Raw genomic sequence first — 23,672 nt, forward strand, 5'->3', positions numbered from 1 at the left:
CCATCAATTTTCTCCTTTATCTCTGTTAGTAGTTGCTTTATGTATTTAGGTGTTCCTGTATTGGGTGCATATATATTAACGAGTGTAATATCCTCATCTTGTATTACTCCTTTAATCATTATAAAATGTCCTTCTTTATCTTTCTTTATGGCCTTTGTTTTAAAGTGTATTTTGTCTGAAATCAATACTGCTATACCTGTTTTTTTGGCTTTTCCATTTGCATGGAATAACCTTTTCCATCCTTTCACTCTCAATCTGTATGTGTCCTTCTCCCTAAAGTGGGTCTCTTGCATGCAGCATATTGAAGGTTCTTGCTTTATTATCCAGTCTGCCACTCTATGTCTTTTGATTGGAGCATTTAGTCCATTGACATTTATAGTAATTATCAATAGATGTGTGTTTATTGCCATTTTGAACTTAGTTTTGCAGTTGATTTTGTATTTCCTCTTTTTTCCTTTTTCTTTTTTGTAGTATGATAATTTTCCTTTGCATTACTTGGTATCTTTTTAGTTTTTGTGACTCTGTTGTAAGTTTCTGGTTTGTGGTTACCCTGTTTTGTATGTATATTAACCCATTACTATATCTGTTTGTTTTAAATTGATAGTAATATAAGCTCAAACCCATCCTACTGGAACAAAAAAAGAAAAGAAAAAAACTCTTTATTTTCTTGGTCCCCTCTCCCACCCTTAGTGATTTAGATGTCCTCTTTTACAATTTCATGTTTATTCTGTTGTAATTCATTGTGGTTATTGCCTTTCCAATTATGGTTTTCTCCTTTCTGTAGCATCCTGCTTCTTTTCTATTTAGAGTAGAACTTTCAATATTTCTTTTAGCATAGGTTTAGTGTTGCTAAACTCTTCTAGTTTTTGCTTGTCTGTGAAGTTCTTTATCTCTCCTTCTATTCTAAAGGATAGCCTTGTTGGATAGAGTATCCTAGGCTGCATCTTTTTCTTATTCAGGACTTTGAATATACCTTGCCACTCCCTTCTGGCCTGTAGTGTTTGTGTAGGGAAATCAGCTGAGAGCCTTATGGGGGTTCCCTTGTAACTCTCTGTTTTTCTCTTGCTGCTTTTAGAATCATTTCTTTATCCTTAACCCTGGCCATCCTGATTGATATGTCTCGGTGTGGGACTGTTTGGGTTCTTCTTGTTTGGGACCTTCTGTGCTTCCTGTACTTGGATATTTGATTCCTTCTTTAGGTTTGGGAAATTTTCAGTCATGATTTCTTCAAATACCTTTTCAATCCCCTTTGCCCTTTCTTCTTCTTCTGGGACCCCTATTATGCATAGATTGGCATGCTTATATTATCTCATACGTCCCTTATATTGTTTTCACTGGTTTTTATTAGTTTTTCTTTCAGCTGTTCTGATTGGGTGATTTCTGTTGTCCTGTCTTCTAAGTCACTTATTTATTCCTCTGCATTATCTAGCCTACTTTTTACAGCCTTTAGATCAGCTCTCATCTCAGCAAATGAGTTTCCCAATTTTAATTGGCTCCTCTTTATAGTTTCAATTTCCTTTTTGACATATTCTGTCTCTATACACAATCTCTTTTAGTTCCTTCAGTACTTTGATCACTCCCTTTTTGAAATCATGATCTAGTAGACTATCAAGATCTATTTCATTGATTGTTCTTTCAGGGGATTTATCTTGTTCTTTTAATTGAGAGTGGTTCCTCTGCTTCTTCATTTTACTTATATATCTCTTTGGCACTATGGGTTATGGAGTATCAGTTATCTACTGTGGTCCTGAAGGGGTTTATTTATTTATTTATCTAAAGCAGATGTGGAAATAAAACTAAGAAAAAAATTTTAAAGAAGAAAAAAGATTTGAAAACACAGTATAATCAGTAACAGAAGAACAAAACAAAGAGAAATAAAAATCAAATTGAGACAAATTTTAAAAATTAATTTAAAAAATTTTAAAGAAAATTTTAAAAGGGATTAAAAATAAAAAGATAAATAACTTAAAAATTAAAAATTAAAAAAAGAAGAAAAAAAGGTGGATGTGTTCCCATGGAGACTGTGCACTCAATAATTTTGTCAAGAGGTCCTTCTTAAGTATGGCTGGTTGCCAAGTCTTCCTTCCGTGCCTTTGCCTTTGGTTGGGGGTGGTGGCCGGTGTTCTGGTGGCTAGAGCCTGCCCTGGCTATTGAGCGGGGGCTCCTTTTTGTTCTGTGGTTGTCGCAGCTCCTGCCCTTGCCCTGCTGCGCGAACTGGGCTCCCTGGTTCCAGACGCCCTCGGGTTGCGCCCCAGGTCTGTGCTGCTCCCACTGCCGGTTGGCGGGCCCGTGGAGCCTTCTCCCAGCGCGGCATCCCTGCCCCGCGCTCGTGCACGGTAGTAGGGCGGGTCGCTCCCCTGCTCAGGGCAGCTCCCCGCTCCGCGTCAGGTCTGCGCTCCGCAGGCAGGCTGGCAGGAAACGGCCGCACCAGCCCTCGCCCCGCTCTGTGACAGAACTCTGCCCCTTGTTCATTTGTCTTAGAGGAGCGAGTTCACAGAGGCACTGGAGCAGAATGTTCCCCTCTGCCTGGGGCTGTAAACAAGTCTCAGTCCTGCCTAAGGGGTCGCGGAGCCCCTAAGTATGGATTCAGGTTTTGAGTCTGCCTCTAACTGGGAGCCACGCACCTGAGGATATGGCGGCTGTGGCTGCGCCCCGCCTCTCTTCTCGCGAGAACACCCAGTAATGGCGCCGTGGGTCTGAGGAGACAAAAGCGGCGGCGCCCCCCACGCCGCCCCCGCACACCAGCAGTGTTGCTTTGCTTTTTTTTTTTTTTTCCGCATTTTATGGGAGACCCACGTTGTTCTGCTCTGTATCCCCTCTCAGCCACGGTGCACAGCACCCTGCAGTCCCCTGGAGCTGCCTCTGTACCCCGGCCCCAGTCCTCCGCCCGGCTCAGGCAGCCTGTCTCGGCCCCCAGCTGCCGGCTCGCGTCTCGGGCTGGGGGTCGCAGGGACCCTCCGTGCCCATTTAACTTAGTTCTGTTGGTCAAGAGCTGTTTCGTACAGATCCGAGCCTCGGAGGCTCCCCCTCCGTCCCGCTGGCCTCTCTGTTGGAGAGGGGAGACCCAGTGAACGAGCGCCAGTCCTCCTTTGCCGCTCCCTCCCCGCGGGACCGGTCCCGCACTGTTTTCCCTTTACTTCCTTCTTTTTCCCTTTTCTCCTACCAGATTTGTGGAGTATTTTGTCTTTTGAAGAAGGTGATGTTCTGTCAAAGTCCCACAGGTCTTCTGAGTGGCTGGGTGGGTCTGGGGGTGTCAGTCTTGGCCTATCTGTGGGAGAGGGTGAGCTACGCCCGTCCTTCTGCTCCGCCATCTTGGCCCTTCTGCCCTGCAGATCTTGTTGGAGAATTCTTTTCTCCTGCTTCCCTCTGAAAACCTGTTCAGCCCAAAATACTGCACAGCCATAATCCTGGGACACTCTTTCTCTGCATTCCTGGATTAGAACCATTGCTTTCTAGATCCTATTTCCTCATTTGTTTTAGGTTATTTCCTCGTTTTTTAAAAATAATGGCCTCAAGTGACTTCTTAAGAGTTATAGGTTAATTTTAGTGTACCTAAAAATCTGAAGATGTCTTAAGAGTTCTAGTTACTCCATGTCCCCACTAACACCAAAAGTTTTAAATTTTAGCTGTATTTGTCGATATGAGGTGGTTTTGCCTTGTGATTTTAATTTGCATTTTCCTGATGGCTGATAATATTAAGAATTTTCATCTTTATTGGCTATTTAGATATATTTTGTTGAGAAGTGACTGTCCAAGTGTTTTGTCCATTAAACGATTTTTTTGTCTCTCTCTTATAGAGCTATACAGGTTCTTTATATATTTGGAATATGAGTCCTTTTTTTTAACATTTTTTATTGAGTTATAGTCACTTTACAATGTTGTGTCAAATTCCAATGTAGAGCACAATTTTTCAGTTATACTTGAACATACATATATTCATTGTCACATTTTTTTTTGCTGTGAGCTACCACAGGATCTTGTATATATTTCCCTGTGCTATACAGTATAATCTTGGAATCTGAGTCCTTTATGGATATGTATATTAAAAATATTTTTTCCCAGGCTATAGTTTTTCACTTTCTTAGTAATTTTTTTTTTGATGAACAGAAGTTCCTAATTTTATAAAGTCTGATTTTTAATTTTTTTCTTTTGTGGTTAGTGCTCATCACATACTGTTTATGAAATCTTTGCCTACTCCTCAGATCATAAATATAGTCTCCTATGTTTTATTCTAGAAGTTTTATTTGTTACTTTTTCCATTTAGGTCACTTAGGTCTATGTTAATCTCTAATTTGGGGGCATGGTGTGAGGTAGAGGTCAAGGCTTCTATTATTCCATATGGATATATAATTGCTCCAGCACCATTTATAGAACAGACCATCCTTTCCCTTGACTTAATTGCAATGGTACATTTGGTTTAAATCAAGCTAATATATATTAACTTGATTGATTTATATATATATATATATTAACTTGAATATATAAACTTGAAAAATATATATATACAGCCTATTTTATATCCTTACCCTTAATTACCATACCTTCATAGTGTGCTAGTAGGAATATAAATTGGGACAACCACTTTGGAAAACTCTTACAGTATCTATTGAGGCTAAAGGGAGGGGGATGGAGGGATAAATTGGGAGTTCAGGATTAGCAGATACATACTACAATACATAAAATAGATAAATAACAAAGTCTTACTGCATAGCACAGAAAACTATATTCAGTACCTTGCAATAGCCTATAATGAAAAAGAATATGAAAAGAAATATATGTATGTGTATAACTGAATCACTATGCTGTATACCAGAAACTAACACAACATTGTAAATCAACTATACTTTAATTAAAAATAAAAAACTAAACCTACACCACCCAATGATCTAGGAATCTGGCTTCTATATATATGCTCAAGAGAAATGAATGCATTGGGAATGAACCAAATGTTTATTAATGGAAGAATGGGCAAATGCATTTCAGTGGCATCATACAAGTGAAGATTACACCACAGTAGAAAGGAACAAACTCCTGCTGCACACAACATGGATCAAGCGCAGGAAGATTTTTGCGCCAGACACAAAACTGCATATACCACAGGATTCTATTTATATGAAAAACAAGTGTGTGATATTAGCAGTCATAACAGTGGTTACCTCTAAGGGGCAGGGTATTGACTGTCAAGGGGCATGAGGGAAATCGGGTTCTATAAAAGTTCCACATCTTGATCTGTGTGGTGTTACATGACACTGACATATGTAAAAAATTTACCGAGTTGTACACTTAAGATTAGTGTTTATTATACATTTTGCTTTACGTATATACCAATAAATGATTCAAAAAAGAAAAAAAAGAACATGGAGGTCAGAAAATGTCTTTATTCTTCCCTACACTTGTTTAGCTGGGTTATAGGACGTAAACTATGTGCTCAATTCCATCAAATGCCTCTTTTCTTTCTCTCTTGGCCAGAGCCTCATCTGTGTAGGGTGGCTCCTTTCCTTCCAGACTTCAATGAATGAAGTGTCCCCAGAACAGAGCGTAATATCTAGTTCCTGACACGTCACTGAGGCTGAACTATGCAGCCCAAAAGTACGTGTCATTGATGGAGGAGGCTGTGAAAAGGAAAAATCCTGTTTCTTCTCTCAACACTACTTCACTTCTGCTCACCAAATGTGTGGATTTTCCTCCTCACCGACCAGTTTTCCAACACAAGCTGGGTATCCTACAATTCAGTTCAGTTCTGACACCATCTACTAACAGATTCCACAAGTTAAAGGCTCAGTCCCACGAGACTGCTCCCATTTCAGACGCCAATCACAAGTCCCAGTTTGTCATCTGTATTTCGATTGGCTATAAATCAGGGTTACTACCATCCCCTCCTCAGGTCTGATCATTTGTTAGATCGGCTCACAGAACTCAGGAAAACATTTGACTTACCAGTTCATTATAAAAGGATACAACTCAGGAATAGCTAAATGAATATGGCAAGGTATGTGGGAGCAGTGGCAGAGATTCCATGCCCTCTTGGGGTGCATCACCCTCTCAGCACCTCAATGTGTTCAGCAACCTGGAGGGTCTCCAAACTCTGCTGTTCAGAGACTTTAATGGACGCTTCATCACATAGGCAGGGTCAATTATTAACTTAATCTCTAGCACCTCTCCCCTCTCTGGAGGATGGGGAAGTGGGGCTGAAATTTCCCTGCTTCTAATCATAGCTTGGCCTTTCAGACGACCAGCCTCCATCCTGAAGCTATCTAGAAGTCCACCAAGAGGTACCACATTAGAACCAAAGACGTTCCCATCACTCAGGGAGTTCCAAGAGATTTAGGAGCTCTATGTCAGGAACTGGAGTCAAAGACCAAATATTAGAACAAAAGATGTTTCCAGCACCTTTATTGCTTAGGGAATTACAAAGGTTTTAGGAGATCTGGCCAGTATCCTGGAATGAAGATAGATAGATAGATAGGTAGATAGATAGATAGATAGATAGATAGATAGATAGATAGATAGATAGATAGATAGATGATAGATAGATTTTTTCTTATTATATTGCAATATCATAGGAAGTTATATTACCATGGAGTGAGTCTCGACCAGTGGAAAACAGACCAGAATAATATACTGAGAAGATAAATTCCCATCCCTTTCTCTCTTTCCTGGACCACTTGGAGGGGCAGTGCCTTTCAAAGTCCTTCCAGAAAAGATCCAAGCACTGTGCATACACACCTAATGAACTTGGGGTCCTTGTGAATTGGCGGCCAGTGCAGTGATGCTTCACATCTGGTGCTTCATACTTCCTTGCTTCACTTCCCCTGTTTCTCACCATCACCCCCCTGGGCTTACACCCAGCATTATCAGTACTTTTATCTTTGCTTTAAACTCTGCTTTCTAGAGGACCTAAGCTGAGACAGCATATAATTTTAGCTCAGATAAATTATGTTGTCTTTGATGCTTTTCTTCCATCTGCTATTTCTGTACTCTTTCTGGAACTTTCATTGGTTGGATGATGGATTGCAGTCTTTTCAGTCACCGTTGTCACTATTCTCCTACTTTTTATCTGGTATTTCCATGTTGCTAAATCTTCTGGCATTCTTCAGGCTAGGTAAGCATCTTGCTAAGCTCCAGCCTCCTCCTCACAGAATTCTGGTTCTGGTTTCCTTCATCCCAGTTCATGAATGACCATTTCTCTACCAATGATCCAGCTTCTAGGAATATGTTGAACTCTTTTATCCCTTGATGGTTCTCTTCTATTCTTTTTGCATGGGTGATACTATTATTATTTTTGAATGTGCTTTAAGAGTCCTGGGCGAGAGAGCAAGAAGGAGAATTGCTTAGGGTCAGGTCACCATCTTAAACTGGAAGTGTCTGTCTTTTCCATGTGACTCGTGGGTTTCATGACTATTTAATGAGGCAGTAATTTTTCTAAGTGCTAGGCATGCTTTGGATTCATTTTCCCGGTTTAATCTACTTAGAGATGAGCTTACAGTTCTCTGCCATCTGAAAGCAATCAACACCACCTGCAGCAGAACTTGATCCAGCAGGTCAAAACTTCCTCATTTCTGAAAATAACTAATTTTGGTTTTAAACACCAGTAAGAAAGTGAAAAGTAAAAAAAGTTGTTAGTGTAGTCTGTATTTTTCACTTTCAGCAGATTTAGGGCATTATTTTTAGACGAGTGAAACTATTTTTCTTCTTTTCATGCCTTCAGTATCATGTAATTTTGTTTTCCCCTCCCCACTTTTAAAGCAACCTAATTCTTTATTTTTATCTTTAATTATAAACAAACAAATTATACTTCTTTAAGGAAAATCTACACAAGTTCTTCTTTCCTTTCTCCAAGAAATGTGGACATTCCTGTACTGGAAATGGACACACTGCACAAAACTCACATTAGACATACTAACTTACTATTAGACACACCACTAATACAAAACTTAGGCCATCTCAGAACACTCTGGAATGAGTCATTCTCAATGTCTGCACTTTCCAGATAACTGAAAATTTACCTTTTACACATAGGCAAAAATTTTAACTATTGTGCATGAATATTTTAGTTGACTTAACATGATTTCACTCTTTTGTGAATCAAGTATTAAAAACACCATTGCCATTACATATGTTATTATGCCCAATTATAGGCTCTAATGAATATTCTCAGCCCTTTAGGTTCTGGCTAGTACACTGACCAGAGAAAAAGCTCAGTGTATATAGCATTTGTTGGCTATGAATGAATGAATGAAGAAATACAGTAAATGATGCCTTTAAGTTCGGTTGAGGTATACAAACCTCTTTTCCCTTACACCAAATGACACCATATTGGTATGCTTCCAAGGTTTTAAGTCTGTTCGTAGCATTTCTTTCTTCGCCCTTTCTTTAGGTTCTCAGACGTCACTTGCTAGCATTGTGTGTCTGTCGCTAATAAGCCTTCTCTCTTCTTTGAACTTGCCACTTCTCATCAACTATGGGTTTGGGCCCAAGATCACTAAACTTGTTAGGGCAAGTACAAAAAAGCACTGAGTGAATTTAAGATGCACTTTGCCAGAGTTTAATGTACTGTTTGTGGATTTTAGTTTTATTTTGGTGGCTCAGACACTTCCTCCTGCCCTCATCCCCAGTTTTCACTTCTATTTCAGACAGTGGGATTGCCAGATAGCTTGTTTCTACATAGATGGAACAAGGTGCTAGTTATTAGAACTGTCTAAAAGATATTACCTGTATTTTCTGAATGGCTACACCTTTGCGGTCCATGATCCCAGGGATTTTCAAAGCAAGTATAACTCCACATAAGTCATGACAATTCAGAGAATACAGTGTTTTACTCCTAGTAAAGCCAATATGTTCTTTATAGTAATCCCCAGAAAAGTTTCCCATGCAATGTAAGCATGAATATAATCACCTACAACTCGCATCTTGGACCCCTTCAGGATAATTTTCATCAATGTTTGATACAATTTCTGTCAGTAGCTTTGTCGTGTAACAAATTACTTTCAATATAGAGGCTTAAAGCAAGAACGATTTACTATGTCCCATGCATCTGGAGGTCATCTGGATGGCTCTATTGATGTGAGCTGACTCACTTATGTATCCATAGTCAGCAGTGGGTTGCCTAGGAAGTTCTGTCAATCTTGGGCTCTCTCTCTCATACGTCTGGTGTCTTGGCTGGCACTACTATGCTGAATCTGCTCTGTCCATCCTACATGTTTCACCTTCAAGCAAGCTAGCCTGGGCATACTGTCTTGGAAAAGGTAGAGCAGCAAAAGAGAGAAGAGAAGCATGCTAGGTTTCTTGAGCTCTACATTCTGGAACTCACACATCAATTCTACTGCATTCTGTTGGTCAGAGCAAGTCATGAGAACAGCCCATATTCAAGGGGTGAGCACAACGACTCCTCCTCTGGATGGAAGAAACTGTGAAGTCACATTGCAGAGGACAGGGATACAGAGAGAAGTGGAAAATTGGGGCCAAATTGCAATCAACTTAAACATTATTTACTTTTTTAAAAACAAGGAAAAATAATGTCTCATGCCTCCGTTTTATTTTAATATCCCCTATTTTGTTTCACTCCCTCTAGTTAATGCTGGTATCAGCTAGTGATGTTTCATTACCCCCCTATTCCCATTTCCACGCCCTTTCATATACAGTATCTTAAAGAGGAAGACGATTTCTCAAAATGCATTTTTATGCATACCAAATGGAAAGTAAAATTTGCTGAATGTTTTCTACAAAGGAAAAAAGTGCAAAAACTCAGATTCTTGAAAGATGTTTTACAGCCTACTTCTATTGTGAGTTGGATTTGGTCAAACTCGCCATTGCCTTTGATCTCAGTAAAGTCACAGGCACATTGGCCCTAGAGGTTCGAAACACCGAGTAATAAATCCATCAGGAAGTTGACAACACAGATGTCTGAGTTTAGTATTTTAGCCGTGGGTGATGCAGAGCCCTCAATTGGAAAATAGGACGATCATCTCTGCTGCCTTACATCAGCTAGATTTGGAATCGCTACCATGTGAATAGTGGGCTCGGGTGATTTTCAGCCAATACAGGTGCGTTAACTATAACCAGGAGATGTTTTGATAGTCTAATTCTTTTTTGTTATCAAACAATGCAAAGATATCTGAAATTGGCTCTGAAATCTCAGGAAATACAAAAGTTATTCATTCCTTATGCCCTGAATCTGCCCCCATCTGACCGGAAAGAGTGATGTTTAGCTTTTTCTATGTGAGTGGGAGGGCTAGTGATTTTATTGTTACTTAATTGGGAATTGCATGACTGAAAAGAAGAAGTCATGTTTAGCAATCAAGGGATCTAACATAATGGTAAACTTGGTGATTACTTAATATTTCAGTGTAGTTCTAAAAGTTATGAACATTGAGTCCAATTTTTATATATGTCAGATTTACTATATTTGGAATAGACTTCTTGGAAGGATGAAGTTTCAGAATGTAATATATAGGCTGTTTCCAAAAGTCAGACAGGTGCAGTCTCCAGGTCGTTAGTTCTGAGAGTAAGATTGTGAAAACAAACTCACAGTGGCCTCTATTCATGTACAATCTTTCTAAGTACTTCCTTTTGTCCACAAAATAGTATATATCAGGACTGAATTTCTTCCTATACTTTACAGTACCCCAGTTCCTTGAAAACTGCTAATCGGTTAGCAATAATTATGATGAACTGGAACACTGAGACTACTTCATTCCCCAGTCACCACAAAAAGATATTAAAGATTATAGTTTTCAAAGATTCTCAGACCACTTCGTTGATCTTTTGTCAAATTTTTAGAAATCTCTAGGGGTCAGATTTCCTAGCCTCTGTCAGCAGTTTGCTTTTTACCCAACATCATTCAGAGTTGAGAAATTCTGCCCTTTTATAACTTAGCTTCTTCCTCATGCAGTTTGATTTCATAACACACACACGATATGGACAACAACTGGCCATTTTCTGCCAGATAGAAATACTTCATAAAGAAAACAAATATCAAAAAGTCGATTTCATAAATATTATTGAGTCCCTCTAAAGCTTTGTTTTCTCCAAGCAAAATTCCATTTCTTAATAGATCTATTCGTAAGTGAAAATGAGGTTATGGAATAGTGACATAGGAGAACCCAGTGTCCTGGTCTCCCTACAAAGATCAAGGATGAGACTCTATCCATGAAGAACAGCAGCTCTGGGAGACCTCTAGAGTCCGCTTAGGAACTTTTAACAACACCGTGGAACCAAAAAAATAAATAAATAAAAAAAAAAAGAATCACACAAAAAGAGAAGAAAAACAAAATCATTTTGCCCGCATCATCCCATTCCCACAGCTGGCACTGTTGAGGACCAAGAAGGAACTTCCCAGCTAGAAAGAGTTCCCCTCACCAGGACTCACCCCTTCCTTAAGAGTGGGCTGAGTGACAGCTTCCTCAGTTTCTTGGGACACTGCATGGAAGGTTCCGCTTCAGTTTCACCCCACCCTGACCAGCAAAGTGGAGATGTGTGAAGCTCCCTAGACAAGGAAGGAAAGTGGAGGCTATTATTAGCAGATGCGCAGTGGCAATGATCCTGGTTCACCGAGACCTACTCCGCAGAAAACCTCAGCCCATTTCCCCACTGCTGAAGACAACGGGCAGCACAGCTGCCACGGATCCCTGGCAGATCGCTCTAACTTTTGCCCCACAGGTACTCTGTTGGATGATGCTAGCCACCTGAATCTCTCCCTGCTTCCTACCCCACCCCCACCAGAGGCTGGGATTGCACATACAGCCACTGAGGTCTCTGTGGTGTGGCAAGTTTAAGATGCCAGCTGCCTGAGTTCCTCCCCAACCCCACGGGAGCCCTGGAGCCATGCTCACAGCCAGCTGGAGCTTCTGCAGCTGCCTACATGCAAAACCCCAGCCTAGCCTCCACCCCTAGCTGACGCTACAGCCATGCCTGCTCCGGAGGCTAGCCCTGCAGCTGTGCTCCTGCACCCCCTGGCCTGATGCCAGTCACTGGCCTCCACTGCAGCCTTCGAGCACAGGGGATAGCGTGCAGCCATGGGTGAGCACACAGTCAGGGGTGAGTGCACGGACAACCAGGGCCCACAGCTGCTTGTGCGCCCACATCAGGCTGTGTCCTGTCACTGGCTAGTACCACCCTGTCCACCTGCACCTAGCCCCTCCAACTTTGCACCTGCACACGCCCAGCCCGAACCCATCACCATTGTCCACTCTAGTTGCACACTCAGCGGGGGAGAGCATGCAGCCACAGGAGAGCATGTCAACAGCCAGGTCCCCTGCAGCTACTAGAGAGCACATAGTTAGCCTGGCCTTTGCTACCTTCCCTGGCCCCCATCACTGTGAGTGTGTCTGCAACTAGCCTCAGCCATTCCATGGGCACCTGGGGCTGGCTCCCACAACCGAGTGTGCATACACTAGCAGCTCCGGCCACCCCCACTGCCTACACTAGCTACTGGAACTGGAGGTACCATTTAGGACCCTAACAGTTCTTGCAGCCACTGCAGATGCCCCTGTACTACTCACCAAGGACCACACAGTTTTTTATACTGTGGACCCTACTGGCCAGAGCTGAACAGACATCACACTTCTCCAGACAAAGTGCTGCCACATACCCCTACACTTGGCACCCTGCACCAATAGACCCAGGCTCACAACGTGAACCAGTATGCCCCCTCCTGCAGGTAAAAGGCTGCCCTTACCAAACTCAGTCCATAAAGTCTGGAAGAAGTGACTGCTTCTTCAACTATCCTGACACCTATTCAAGGCTACAGGGATCAGGAGGAATTAGGGAAACATGTCTCCACCAAAGGAATACAGTAAAGTTCCAGTCACTGGCCCCAAAGAAATGAAGATCTAGAAGTTGCCCAACAAAGAACTGAAAATAATTGTTCTACAGATGCTCAAAGAGCTGTGAGAGAACACAGATAAACAATTCAGTGATAGCAGGAAGCAGTACAAGAACAAAATAATTTCAACAAAAAGAAAAAAATAAAAAAGAACCAAACATTTTGGAGCTGACGTTCAATGACTGATCTGAAGAATTCAACAGAGCGTTTCAACAGCAGACTTTAGCAAACAGAAGAGAGAACCACTGAGTGAAAAGAGAGATCCACTGAAATTATCCCATCAAGGAGCAAGAATGAAAAAGGATGAAGAAAGCCTAGGGGAATTATGGGACACCATAGAAAGAAATATTGTATACATCACTGGAGTTCCAGAAGGAAAGGGAGTAGAAAGCTTATTTAAAGAAATAATAGTAGAGAACTTCCCAAACCTGGGAAGAGATTTAGACATCGAAGTTTATGAAGCTAACAGGTCACCTAAAAGTTCCAATCCAAAACAATCATCTCAAAGACACATAATAACAAAACTATCTAAAATCAAAGACAAAGAGAATTTTAAAAGCAGCAAAAGAAAAAACAAAAACCTCTCACACAAGGGAACTCCCATAAGGCCATCAGTGGATTTCTCAGCAGAGATGCTGCAGGCAGGAGAGAAAGGGATTATATATACAAAATGCCAAAAGAAAGAAACTGCCAGTCAAGAGTACTTTACCCAGTAAATAAGTTCATTTGTGTCCATCAGCAGATGAATAGATAAAGGAGATGTGGTATATTTATAAAATGGAATGTTACTCAGCCATAAAAAAGAATGAAATAATGCTATTTGCAGCAACATGGATGGACCTAAAGATTATCATACTAAATGAAGTAAGTCAGAGAAAGACAAATATCATATGTCACTTATATGTGGAATCTTAAAAAAAAATGATACAATGAACTTATTTACAAAATAGGAACAGGCTCACAGACATAGAAAACAAACTTATGGTTACCAAAGGGGAAAGGGGAGAAGGGATAAACTGGGAATTTGGGATTAACAGATACACACTACTATACATAAAACAGATAAACAACAAGGTCCTACTGTATAGCACAGGAAACTATACTCAATACCCTGTAATAAACTGTAATGGAAAAGGATCTGAAAAAGAATATATATATGTATATATAAATAACTGAATAACTTTGCTGTATATGTGAAACATTATAAATCAACTATACTTCAATAAAAATATAAAAATTAAGAGAGAGCAGGAGTAGCTATATTTGCATCAGACAAAATAGACTAAGGCAAAAAAGGTAACAAGGGACAAAGATGGTCATTATACAACAAGAGGGTCAATTAGTCAAGAACATAAAATAATCATAGATGTATATGCATTCAACATCAGAGCACCTAAATACATTAAGCAAATACTACCAGATCTGAAAGGAGAAATAGGCAATAATCCACGAATAGCAGGGGACTTCAATACCCTACTCTCAACAATGGATAGGTTACACACACAGAAAATCAATAAAGAAATGTTGGACTTGAAACATACTTCAGACCAATGGAACTAACAGACATATACAGAATATTTCCTCTAACAGGAACAGTCTTCTCAAGCACACATAGAACATTCTCTAGAATAGACTAAATGATAGGTCACAAACAAATCTTAGCAACGTTAAGAAGACTGAAATCATAAATATCTTTTCTGGCCACAATGTTATAAAACTAGAAATCAGTAACAGGAGGCAACTGGACAATTCACAAATATGTGGAGATTAAACAACATGTTCCCGAACAACCAACGGGTCAAAGAAGAAATTAAAAGTAAATCAAGCAATATCTCGAAACAAATGAAAATGGAAGCGTAACATGTCAAAACCTATGGGATATTGCAAAGAGTAAATCTTAAATGTTCTCATCACCAAAAAGCAATAGTAATTGTGTGACAGGATGGAGGTGTTAGCTAATGCTATGGTGGTAATCATCTTGCAGTATATAAATGTATCAAATCAATACGTTGTACATCTTAACTTATACTGTGTTACATGTCAATTATATCTCAATATATCTGGGGGGAAAAGAAATTGGCAGACTACTGAGATCTAAGAATCCAGATAGTTTGTAACCATCATTATAAAAATCAATTCAGTGTAATCAATTTACGTTATAATGACTGGCTGAAAGGCTATTGGAGAAAATATTTATACAGTCAGAATATATTCCCCAGATGTTAATTACTAGTTACAAAAGTAAAATGATACCTTTACATTTATAAAAGAAAAATCTAGGGATCAAACTTAATACCACCAATAATAGGACAAACTGACAACACCTACCTCCTACGGCAATGCACTAAGGTTACAATGTCACCTATACATAGACTATACAGTAAATGATAGTTTTGTATCAGTGTTAAATTTCTTGGATTGATTCACTGCATTTTGGTTATATAGGTGAAAGTTGTTGTTCTTTGAAAAAACATTATTTGGTGAATCATCACGTATGCTTTAAATATCTTATGCTTTTACTTGTCAACTATACCTCAATGAAGTTGAAAAAACATTAGAAATAAATAAAAGTAAAAATTTGCATGAATCAGGTTAACCAATGTTTCTAAACTAAGATACCAAGATACTTGGATGGTATAAGCCTCTTTTACCCAGCTATTCTTAGTGCATAATCTGTACCTAGCACAATAGCTTTAAAAATATCCTTGGTTGCTTATACCTTCTCTAATCTGCTCGTGTGGTCTTAAGAACATGGACTTTTCAGCTGGAAAGATGTGGATTTAATTATGATACTGTTGCCCAGTAGTTGTGAGATAGTTCGAGCCTGTCACTTATTCTCTCTCAGCTTCGGTTTTTCTTTTAATCAAGGAAATTGGGGTAAAATGGCTACCTTGCAGTGTCCTGAGGGATTAGCTAAAGTGTATGTAAAATGTTTGGCATAGTAGAAGTGTCTATTAAACATTAGCTATTTCTATTATTGACATTTGTTTCAGGTAATGACCTTTCTCCCTGCAGCAGCACTTACTGACTCCCAAGGAACATATGCTCACACCTCTATCCCTTTTCTAGAGTTGGGGGATCGTAAGGGATTAACTCATCTACAGCAATGACTGACATATATTCACAGTCTGATTTGATGGCACCTAATTGCAAAGTTAGAACCTAAAAGATGAGTGAAATGGGAGGGGGGGAAGAAGTCTTATATTAGGGCTTCTTTGCCTTTGAAATTCTGTCCATAACATCATGTGACACTCCCTTGTCCATTCCCTTACACCAGTGCTGTGAGGGTCACCAGGACACTGGTACAGAACTCAGTACTCAGGTTTCTTTTCTCAATCCAGAAATTGTGCGGTGTTTGGCATGTCATCTACAAAACACAGAGAATCTCAACTGCACTGGGGCAGAGAAAATCTTTGCCGTCTGAATCCACCCTTGAACATGAAGATCAATAACACAGACACCGAGAGGGCTCATTAATTTTAATAATTGAGCACAGTTTTAATAGCTCTTCCCAGGAATTATCTCCCAGGGGCCCCCCAAACTATTCACACACAACATCTACAAGTATTCAAATTTCATAAGTGCAATATTGCAAAAGCAAAAGAACTAAGAAAAGCCTTTATAGCCTTGAGATTAAAAACAATCCTTAATCATTCTCTCAGTCTCTGTTACTAAATACTAAATGCTGAAAAAAGCAGCGTGGGCGGGTGGTGGCTGTGAAGAAAAGACTGGAGAAGGAAGCTCTCACAATGACAAGTGCTTTTACACTCACTTTTCATCTCATAACCTGGATAATACAGGGCAGATCCCTCCATTTTGGTAGCTCTGTTGGTGTAAAAAATCGAAAGCCCTGGAGAAACATTTTCAGAGCAACAAATGGAGTTGATTTTACTTCTGCCACATAAGTTAATGAGGGCCCAGATTCTCAGACTCCTTGTAACTCTGATGACCCCTCTGGCTCACACTTTGGTATAAAGAATCGAAAGTAGGAACACAGAGCCTGAGTCATAGTAATAGCACAATAAAAATTTGTTGAATGAATGATCTGATACCTGGGGTGCAGTGTGAACAGGCTGGACCTAAGTTCCTCTACGCAGAAACAGTTCTGGGACGTGGTGGGGTGGCCACATTCCCAAAGCAAGCCTGACTTGTCAGGACTGACCCTCCATGTCCTGGGCATCCTGGGAACCCAAAAGAACAACTATGTTCTTACTAGTTCATCCCAAGCCCCTGAGTATATCCACTCAGCATCAAACTTGTGGCCAGAATTTCAGATTCAATACTATGTGTAATCAAAATAAAATGCGTATGTGTATAGCTCCTGCAATTACATTCAATACACACAGGACTTTAAGACATCTGGGGCAGAAAGTGACCAGCGCGAGACGCCCTCCTCCTCCCCTTCCTTGTTGTCTTTTTTTGCTTTCTCTCACTCTTCTTCTCTTCCCTCTTCCCTCCCTTCCCTTTCCTCCCAGCCCAGGCTTCTGCCCTTCCCCTGCTCCCTTCTCTTTCTTTCTCGTTATTAAAGTTAAATAGTTCTAAACATCTGTGGCCCCAGGTGATGTAACAAATAAATCTGTTTTTAGTTCCCAGAAGTAGAAGCAGTTCTGAGGGGGTGGAAAAAACTTTTCGGGCCACACTAATAGTGATTTAGAGACTTTCAAACTCACAGATATACAGAACATTCTATTGGGTATGAATTCAAAACCTACACAGTAAGGTAGGGCTTTTAGTTTCTGGGATGTAAATGTCATCATGATGGTGATAATAACAGAACAATAAACCATTAGTTGCAGCAGTAATATCCATGTTGCATGTGAGTGTTTAGGTAGAACAAAGGGTGGCTGCCATTTAAAGCAGATGGGCCTGTCAGATACACATCTGTCACAATTCTCAACTCCGAATTCACGAGTGCTGGCTAGAGGAGACCCTTTCAGGCAATATATCAGTTTGCATCTCTTTTACAACACAGGGAGCAGGACTCAAGGAGCCAGCCAGAGTTATGACAGGCGTTCAGTTCTCTGTCCCCATCTCCCTCTCCTGCGTGCTTCAAGTCAGAATGTGAGGGAAACTCCAGGACAACCTATTGGTTACTAACCTTCGCCTGTTCTTTGCTCTCAAGAGAAGCAGGTTTCTTTGGTCTCCAAGAGGATAAGAAGTGATTTCCTCAGATAATTCTGTTGAAGGCTTTCAATTAATTCTACCCTGGCACTGTATGGTTCTAAATGCCTTTTCATTCATTCATTCAACAAACTTTCATTGAGTATCCACTCTCTGCCAAGCACCAGTGTAAATGCTGGGTAATACATTAATTCCAGTCAGTCTAATATTCTTTTGTAGGAAGAATCTCTGACCCAGTTAGGCTGCTGTATTGGTAAACTGGAGTTCACTGTCACTATTAAGTGATGGATCACTCTCAGCATAGATAATCTCCCATTTGGAAACTTTCCTTCAATGTGATAGTAATGATAACAAAGATGGTGCCAAAGGAAAAATGAATAGCTACTTCTTTGGGGAGAGCATACAAACCTATCTCCAGGCAGCCTGGTACTGTTGAAAGACGACCAAACCTGGAGCCAGAGGGCTAGAGCCTGTCTCAGCTCCATAATCTTAGGGAAGTTACTTCACCATTTTGAGGTCTCATTTATTTTATCCTAAAAACTGAGTCTGGGAATCCTTGCCCTAACTCTCTCTGGCATTACTGTGAAGAAAAAAATGTTAATAAAATTGCTCTGAAAACCAAAAAGCCTCATACAAATGCAAATTATCACTATCAAACAATCCTTGACGTTCCTTTCAGGCAAAACCATCGCATTATAGTTTCTTTTTCTCCTTTTGTTTAAAGGGGGGACTTCTATTATTAACTGACATTATTTGGGCATTTGGCAGTACAAGCCACATTGGTTTCCTCGTGGAAGAGACCAGTTAGAAGTTTTCCTTATTGAAAATGAAATGCACCCCTCTAGGGCCAGAGTCGGAGTTGGAGATGCACTGTTTGTTGAGGGTTTCCGCCAAGGCTTCCGGTCCGCAGAGGAAAACTCCTATTCTGGTACTTTGGGGAAAGAAAGAGAAAAAAGTCAATTTCAGGCTTTGGGATGAGACAAATTATAAAGCACATTGGGGCGGGGGGTTCCTATTGATTTTAGGCCCCAGAGCAGATTCCCCTCTGCTCCTTTGTCTTTTCACAAATGACAGAGTTGAGATTACCCTGCGGAAGGGTGGCTCAGTCCTATTTGTGGGGGCAGGTGGATACTTCAAAAGGCAGTTGACTTCTCTGAAAAATGACATTCAAGCAGGGTTTATGGAAATTTCTACCACAGAGAAAGTGGCGGTGAGTCTGTGAGTCTGTGGGCTCCTTGCCTTCAGGGCTCTGTGCCCCCAGACACTCTGGCATCTTAAAATCAGGAACAAACCTGCCTCAGGTACAGCAACTCTGCCACCAGCCTGGTGTGGCTTCATCCCTCAGCAGTTCAGACTCTAAAATAAAGCCTTGTTCCTTTAGGTGTGGTGCCAGACCAGGAGCCTCGGGGTCAGCTTTTGAAGAATGCAGATTCTTGGGCCCCACCCCACACCTACTAAGACAGTGTCTGCATTTTAAAAAGATCCCCCAAGTGACTCATATGTTCATTAACGTGTAAGAAGCAATGGTGTAAAGAGTATATTTATGGGTGATTTCTTGAGTTTGTCATGTGTTCTAGCAAGATAGGGGATCCCCTCAAAGTTCCATGATGGCCAAACTTTAGTGAGGGCAGAAAGGACCTGGGATATCTGTCAACTTATGAGTTAGGACCCAAAAGCTATGTATGAAAGTGGGGACAGTTTATCCTTAGTAATAAATACAAGCCATATGGAATTATTGGAGGAGATACACAAGCGAAATTTAGGAGATGAAAGAAAAGAACTGAGCTATGGCTCTACTTGGGAGGAGCAGGGTTCAGAAAGTCTGAGGTGAGGCCTGGGAATCTTTGTTTGCAAGTCTCCAGTCAATTTTGGTGTGATTTAAAGACTCCTTCTTAGTGTCAGCAATATCTAGAACTTTCTATGGGTATGAATATAGTGATCCAGGTATTCTAGTTTCTAGAATATACAAATCCAGCCAGGTTTGGGAGCTTTATGCAGATCACAAGCCTCAAGAACACCTTGGTGGCGGAACTCCTTACTTGGGGTGTTGACCTGCAATGGTCTTGAACTCATTGTCCCAGTTGGGGCGTCCATACAAGGTCTTTTGTTTCAGGCCTGTGATCACGTCTTTCTCCTCATCGTGGTGCACAGCAAAGTGACTGGCCTGCAGGAAAGGACATGAATTCAGACCAAAGAGACATGTATAAACATACGCAGATACACTTGCGTATCTCACAAACCAAGCTCTAACTACCCATTCTAACTGTATATATTTGGGGCAAGTCACCACGATGGAAGCCAGAAGGTCAACCACACTGAATGAACTAGTTCTTTCCTGCAGTTTACCGCCTAGAAAGGGAGACCTTGAAGTATAAACGTGAGCCATGCGATTTGTAGAATAGGGTATGATGAACACCACAGAGGAGGCACAAACATCTCCATGAGAACAAAGAAGAGACGGGGCGGGGGGGAGGATCTGGGAAGGTTTCAGGGTGGCAGCATTTGAGCCAGGCTTTGAAGTGTGGGTAGGATTGAAATTCTCTATCTCACTGGTTTTCTCAGCAGTTCATCTGACATTCTTTCCTCATCCAAATACACTTCCACTCTTTTGGGGGAATCACTAAGAATTAAAACAATCATAGACTAAAACGCACTCAGATTTTGGTAATATAATGGACATCAAACCAAGCCTGAAGCTAGTCTGTGTGTGTGTGTGTGTGTGTGTGTGTGTGTGTGTGTGTGTATACGGAGTCACGTGTTGTTTTCTGTTAACAGGTATTTTTAATAAAAGTAGTTAATCCAATTCATTTAACAATGAAATTAAATCAGATTTTAAATTCACTAGACAGGGGAGGAATGATGGGGGATGGAAGAGGTTAAGAAGAGTGGTTACTCTGGTTTAACAACCTTGTAAAGGGCAAAGTTTTGCAAAGTAAAACAATTCTTTTTCAATGTAAATAAATTTCCCATTTAAAAAGTGTGTCTGGCTTTTTAAAAAACAAAATTGCCAAGCAATGTATACATTACACATTTTTTTTTTACTGGGTTTCATTTTTATCAAATTTTGTTGTTGCTGTTTTGTTTCTAAATTGCAGAAGTGGCCTCTTAAAGCCACTTTTTCTGGAGCAGCAGTTTTCATGGTCATGTGTCCCTAGACGTACATTTGCAACAAGACTTTTCTAAGACTTGGAGAATCTATGATAAACAATATGCCAAAACCTACATGAGAAGAAGTCAGTTTTCACAGGTACAAGGTACATGTGAAAAACGTCGAGGGTCGAGGAGCCAGTGCACGGGAGGGCCCGCTGAGACACCGGCTGGGGGCAGGCAGACCCTGGCCTTAGCACCTCACTCCGGGGGCAAGATTATGCAGCTGCCAGGGCAACTCATTAATGTCTGCTTATTCAGAAAGATGCTACCCTCTAGGAACTGTTAATTTATTTCTGAGTTTCTGAATCTCATCACTTTCGACATTTGGGGCCAGATAATTCTTGGCCGTGGGGGAGCTGTCTTATGAATTGTTATTATCTTATCAATAATTGTAATTGTCTTATCAATTGAAAATTGATATTTTCATTGCTAAATGTCTCAGGAGGGAGAGAGTATATATACATATACACATATACACATATGTTCTACACACATCTATCCATATGCACATACACACACGCATAATATCACCTTCATTCAATATATATTGATTCATTTATAAATGATAATCATGAACTCCTGGGAGTGGCCAAGAGTGCAGGTTCTGGAGAATTTACTACTTGGACGCCCTTGGACAAATGACCTAACCCCTTCTGGGCCTTGGCTTCCTCATCTTTCAAATGTGGATAATAGTAATAGCCACTTCATAAGGTTGCTGTGAGGATTTAATTAGACAATGTATGTAAACACTAAGACAATACTTGGCACAAGCATATGCTTAATAACTATTACCAGTTATTATTACTGTTTATTAAATGTATTGTGTATATTATAAAACATGCATAATATATATTAAAGGAATATATGTACATATATATGCATGTATATATATATATATCATTACAGAGAGACAGAGAAAGAGAAAGCTAATATTTTCTTCCCATAACCCGGTGGATCATTTTGTTCACCTGGTTCGAGACCCCTGGTGGGGCCATTGTTTGATAAGGTCAAAGTCAGGGCTTTTATTCCCTTGTAGGCTCCTTAGCTTTGATCTGTCCCACAGACACCAACTTTGAATCTAGTCTCAACAGTCTGAATAGGTGGGGATACCAAGTGAGAGTGAATGGGCGGGATCATGGGACTCCACTGACCATTCTTGGTAAAAACAGTACGTGAGATGCTCCGATTAGCAAAGGGCAGTCCAGGAGCCCTGGGCGCTATGGGAAGGACCTGAGGTTTGGGATCTGGCCCTCACCTGAGACTCATCCCAGCCAGTGAGGTAGATGTTGTAGCTGAGGAAGCCGGCATTGTTCCTCTCCTGCATCTGGGTCTCCAGCAGCTGCAGCAGGTCTGCAAACCACTCAAAGGCATGTGTGTCCCGGCACAGCCAGTAGAAGTAGATCTGAAAGAGGGACAGACGGAGCAGCAGATCATATTTAAATAGGCTCTCTCAGCCTCGACAGGGATTTCTACCCTCCCCCAACATTTCCCTGCTGCTCAGAATGCCTAGGTTTTCAGAAAGCTCTGGACACTTGACAGATTAGCTCACGTGAAACTGCTCTGGCCTTCACATGACAGGGCAGTAAATAAATAGCCTGTTCTCAGAAATATGTAGCTTAAGAAGAAAACATTAGCCTGCCACTTTCCCTCTGGGTCTGCTCTTGCCCCCAGAATCCCTGGCTTCCTCTGTACCTCCTCTAGGGAAGACCGACAGCACCTAGATGGTGCTACTGCCAGACATGCCTGAGTTCCTAGGGGAAAAAGGAGTCCTGCCCACCCTCCCCCACGTAGAAAAGAGGGAAAGGGGAGAATGAAAAGTCAAGGAAAGCTCAATGTGCCAATTAGAGGTTATCTCTACAGTTAATAGAATGACTCAAGCTTTATTAAAGATGCCCTTTATCAGGCAATGAAACGAAAATTGCATGTAACACAAAAAAAAAATCCCCTGGGAATTTATTCCGAGGATTTTACTAGCCATAAGAAAGCTAAAGTGTCCTGAAAAGACAAGTCTCCTGCCCTCCCCCTGCAAATAAATGTGCTCAGGGGCGGGAAATGGAATCAATTTCAATGGCTAACACAGGATGATAGAAAAATTATTCTGTGTCCTCTCAATGGAACACAAAGGAATCATTTAAAATGATCATTATCAAGCTTGTGACAACACTGAAAAACACTATAATATATTTTAAAAAGAGCAGGACAGGAAGTTGTACCTACTCAATATATACAACTTTCAAAAGATGTAAACATGTGGAAAAATACTGGAAGAGAATGTACAGAAAGGCTAACCATTGAATTGGGGTTGTGAATACTTTCTCTCTGTCCCAACTCTCTTTCTTCTGAATTTCTAGTAATTCTATACGAATACAGCATATTACTTTCAATAATAAACCTGCTTATATAAAAGCACATTTATTATCAGATGGCCCTTTTGCGAGAAGCCTGGCTTTCTGGAACCATCTAGAACTTGTCTTCGCTCTCCCTGGTCTCAGCCAGCCTCTGCCCTGAAGGCTCTCTCAGGCTTCGCTTAGCAGAGTGTGATGACTGCTCCAGCCCCCTGAAAAATGAAAGCACCTAC

At 40.8% G+C, this 23,672-nt stretch overlaps 2 protein-coding genes across 2 annotated transcripts in view; both read right to left on the reverse strand.

Moving 5' to 3' along the window:
* Positions 1-16,147, reverse strand: part of SYTL5 (synaptotagmin like 5) — a 303,237-nt gene extending 287,090 nt beyond the window's left edge. The window contains exon 1 of the mRNA XM_064483299.1: positions 11,369-16,147. The gene's annotated coding sequence lies outside the window, so the exon portion shown is untranslated. The remainder of the gene's footprint in view (positions 1-11,368) is intronic.
* A 140-nt stretch (positions 16,148-16,287) lies between these two features.
* The window catches only part of LOC105101594 (cytochrome b-245 heavy chain), a 32,691-nt gene continuing 25,306 nt past the window's right edge, over positions 16,288-23,672 (reverse strand). Inside the window, exons 11-13 of the mRNA XM_010994799.3 lie at positions 22,350-22,496; positions 19,984-20,108; positions 16,288-18,875 (exon numbers count right to left, since the gene is read on the reverse strand). Coding sequence (XP_010993101.1) covers positions 18,749-18,875; positions 19,984-20,108; positions 22,350-22,496 — 399 coding nt within the window. The 3' untranslated portion in view covers positions 16,288-18,748. The remainder of the gene's footprint in view (positions 18,876-19,983; positions 20,109-22,349; positions 22,497-23,672) is intronic.

The sequence above is a fragment of the Camelus dromedarius genome, chromosome X (genome assembly GCF_036321535.1).
Source record: "Camelus dromedarius isolate mCamDro1 chromosome X, mCamDro1.pat, whole genome shotgun sequence".
NCBI lineage: Eukaryota > Metazoa > Chordata > Mammalia > Artiodactyla > Camelidae > Camelus > Camelus dromedarius.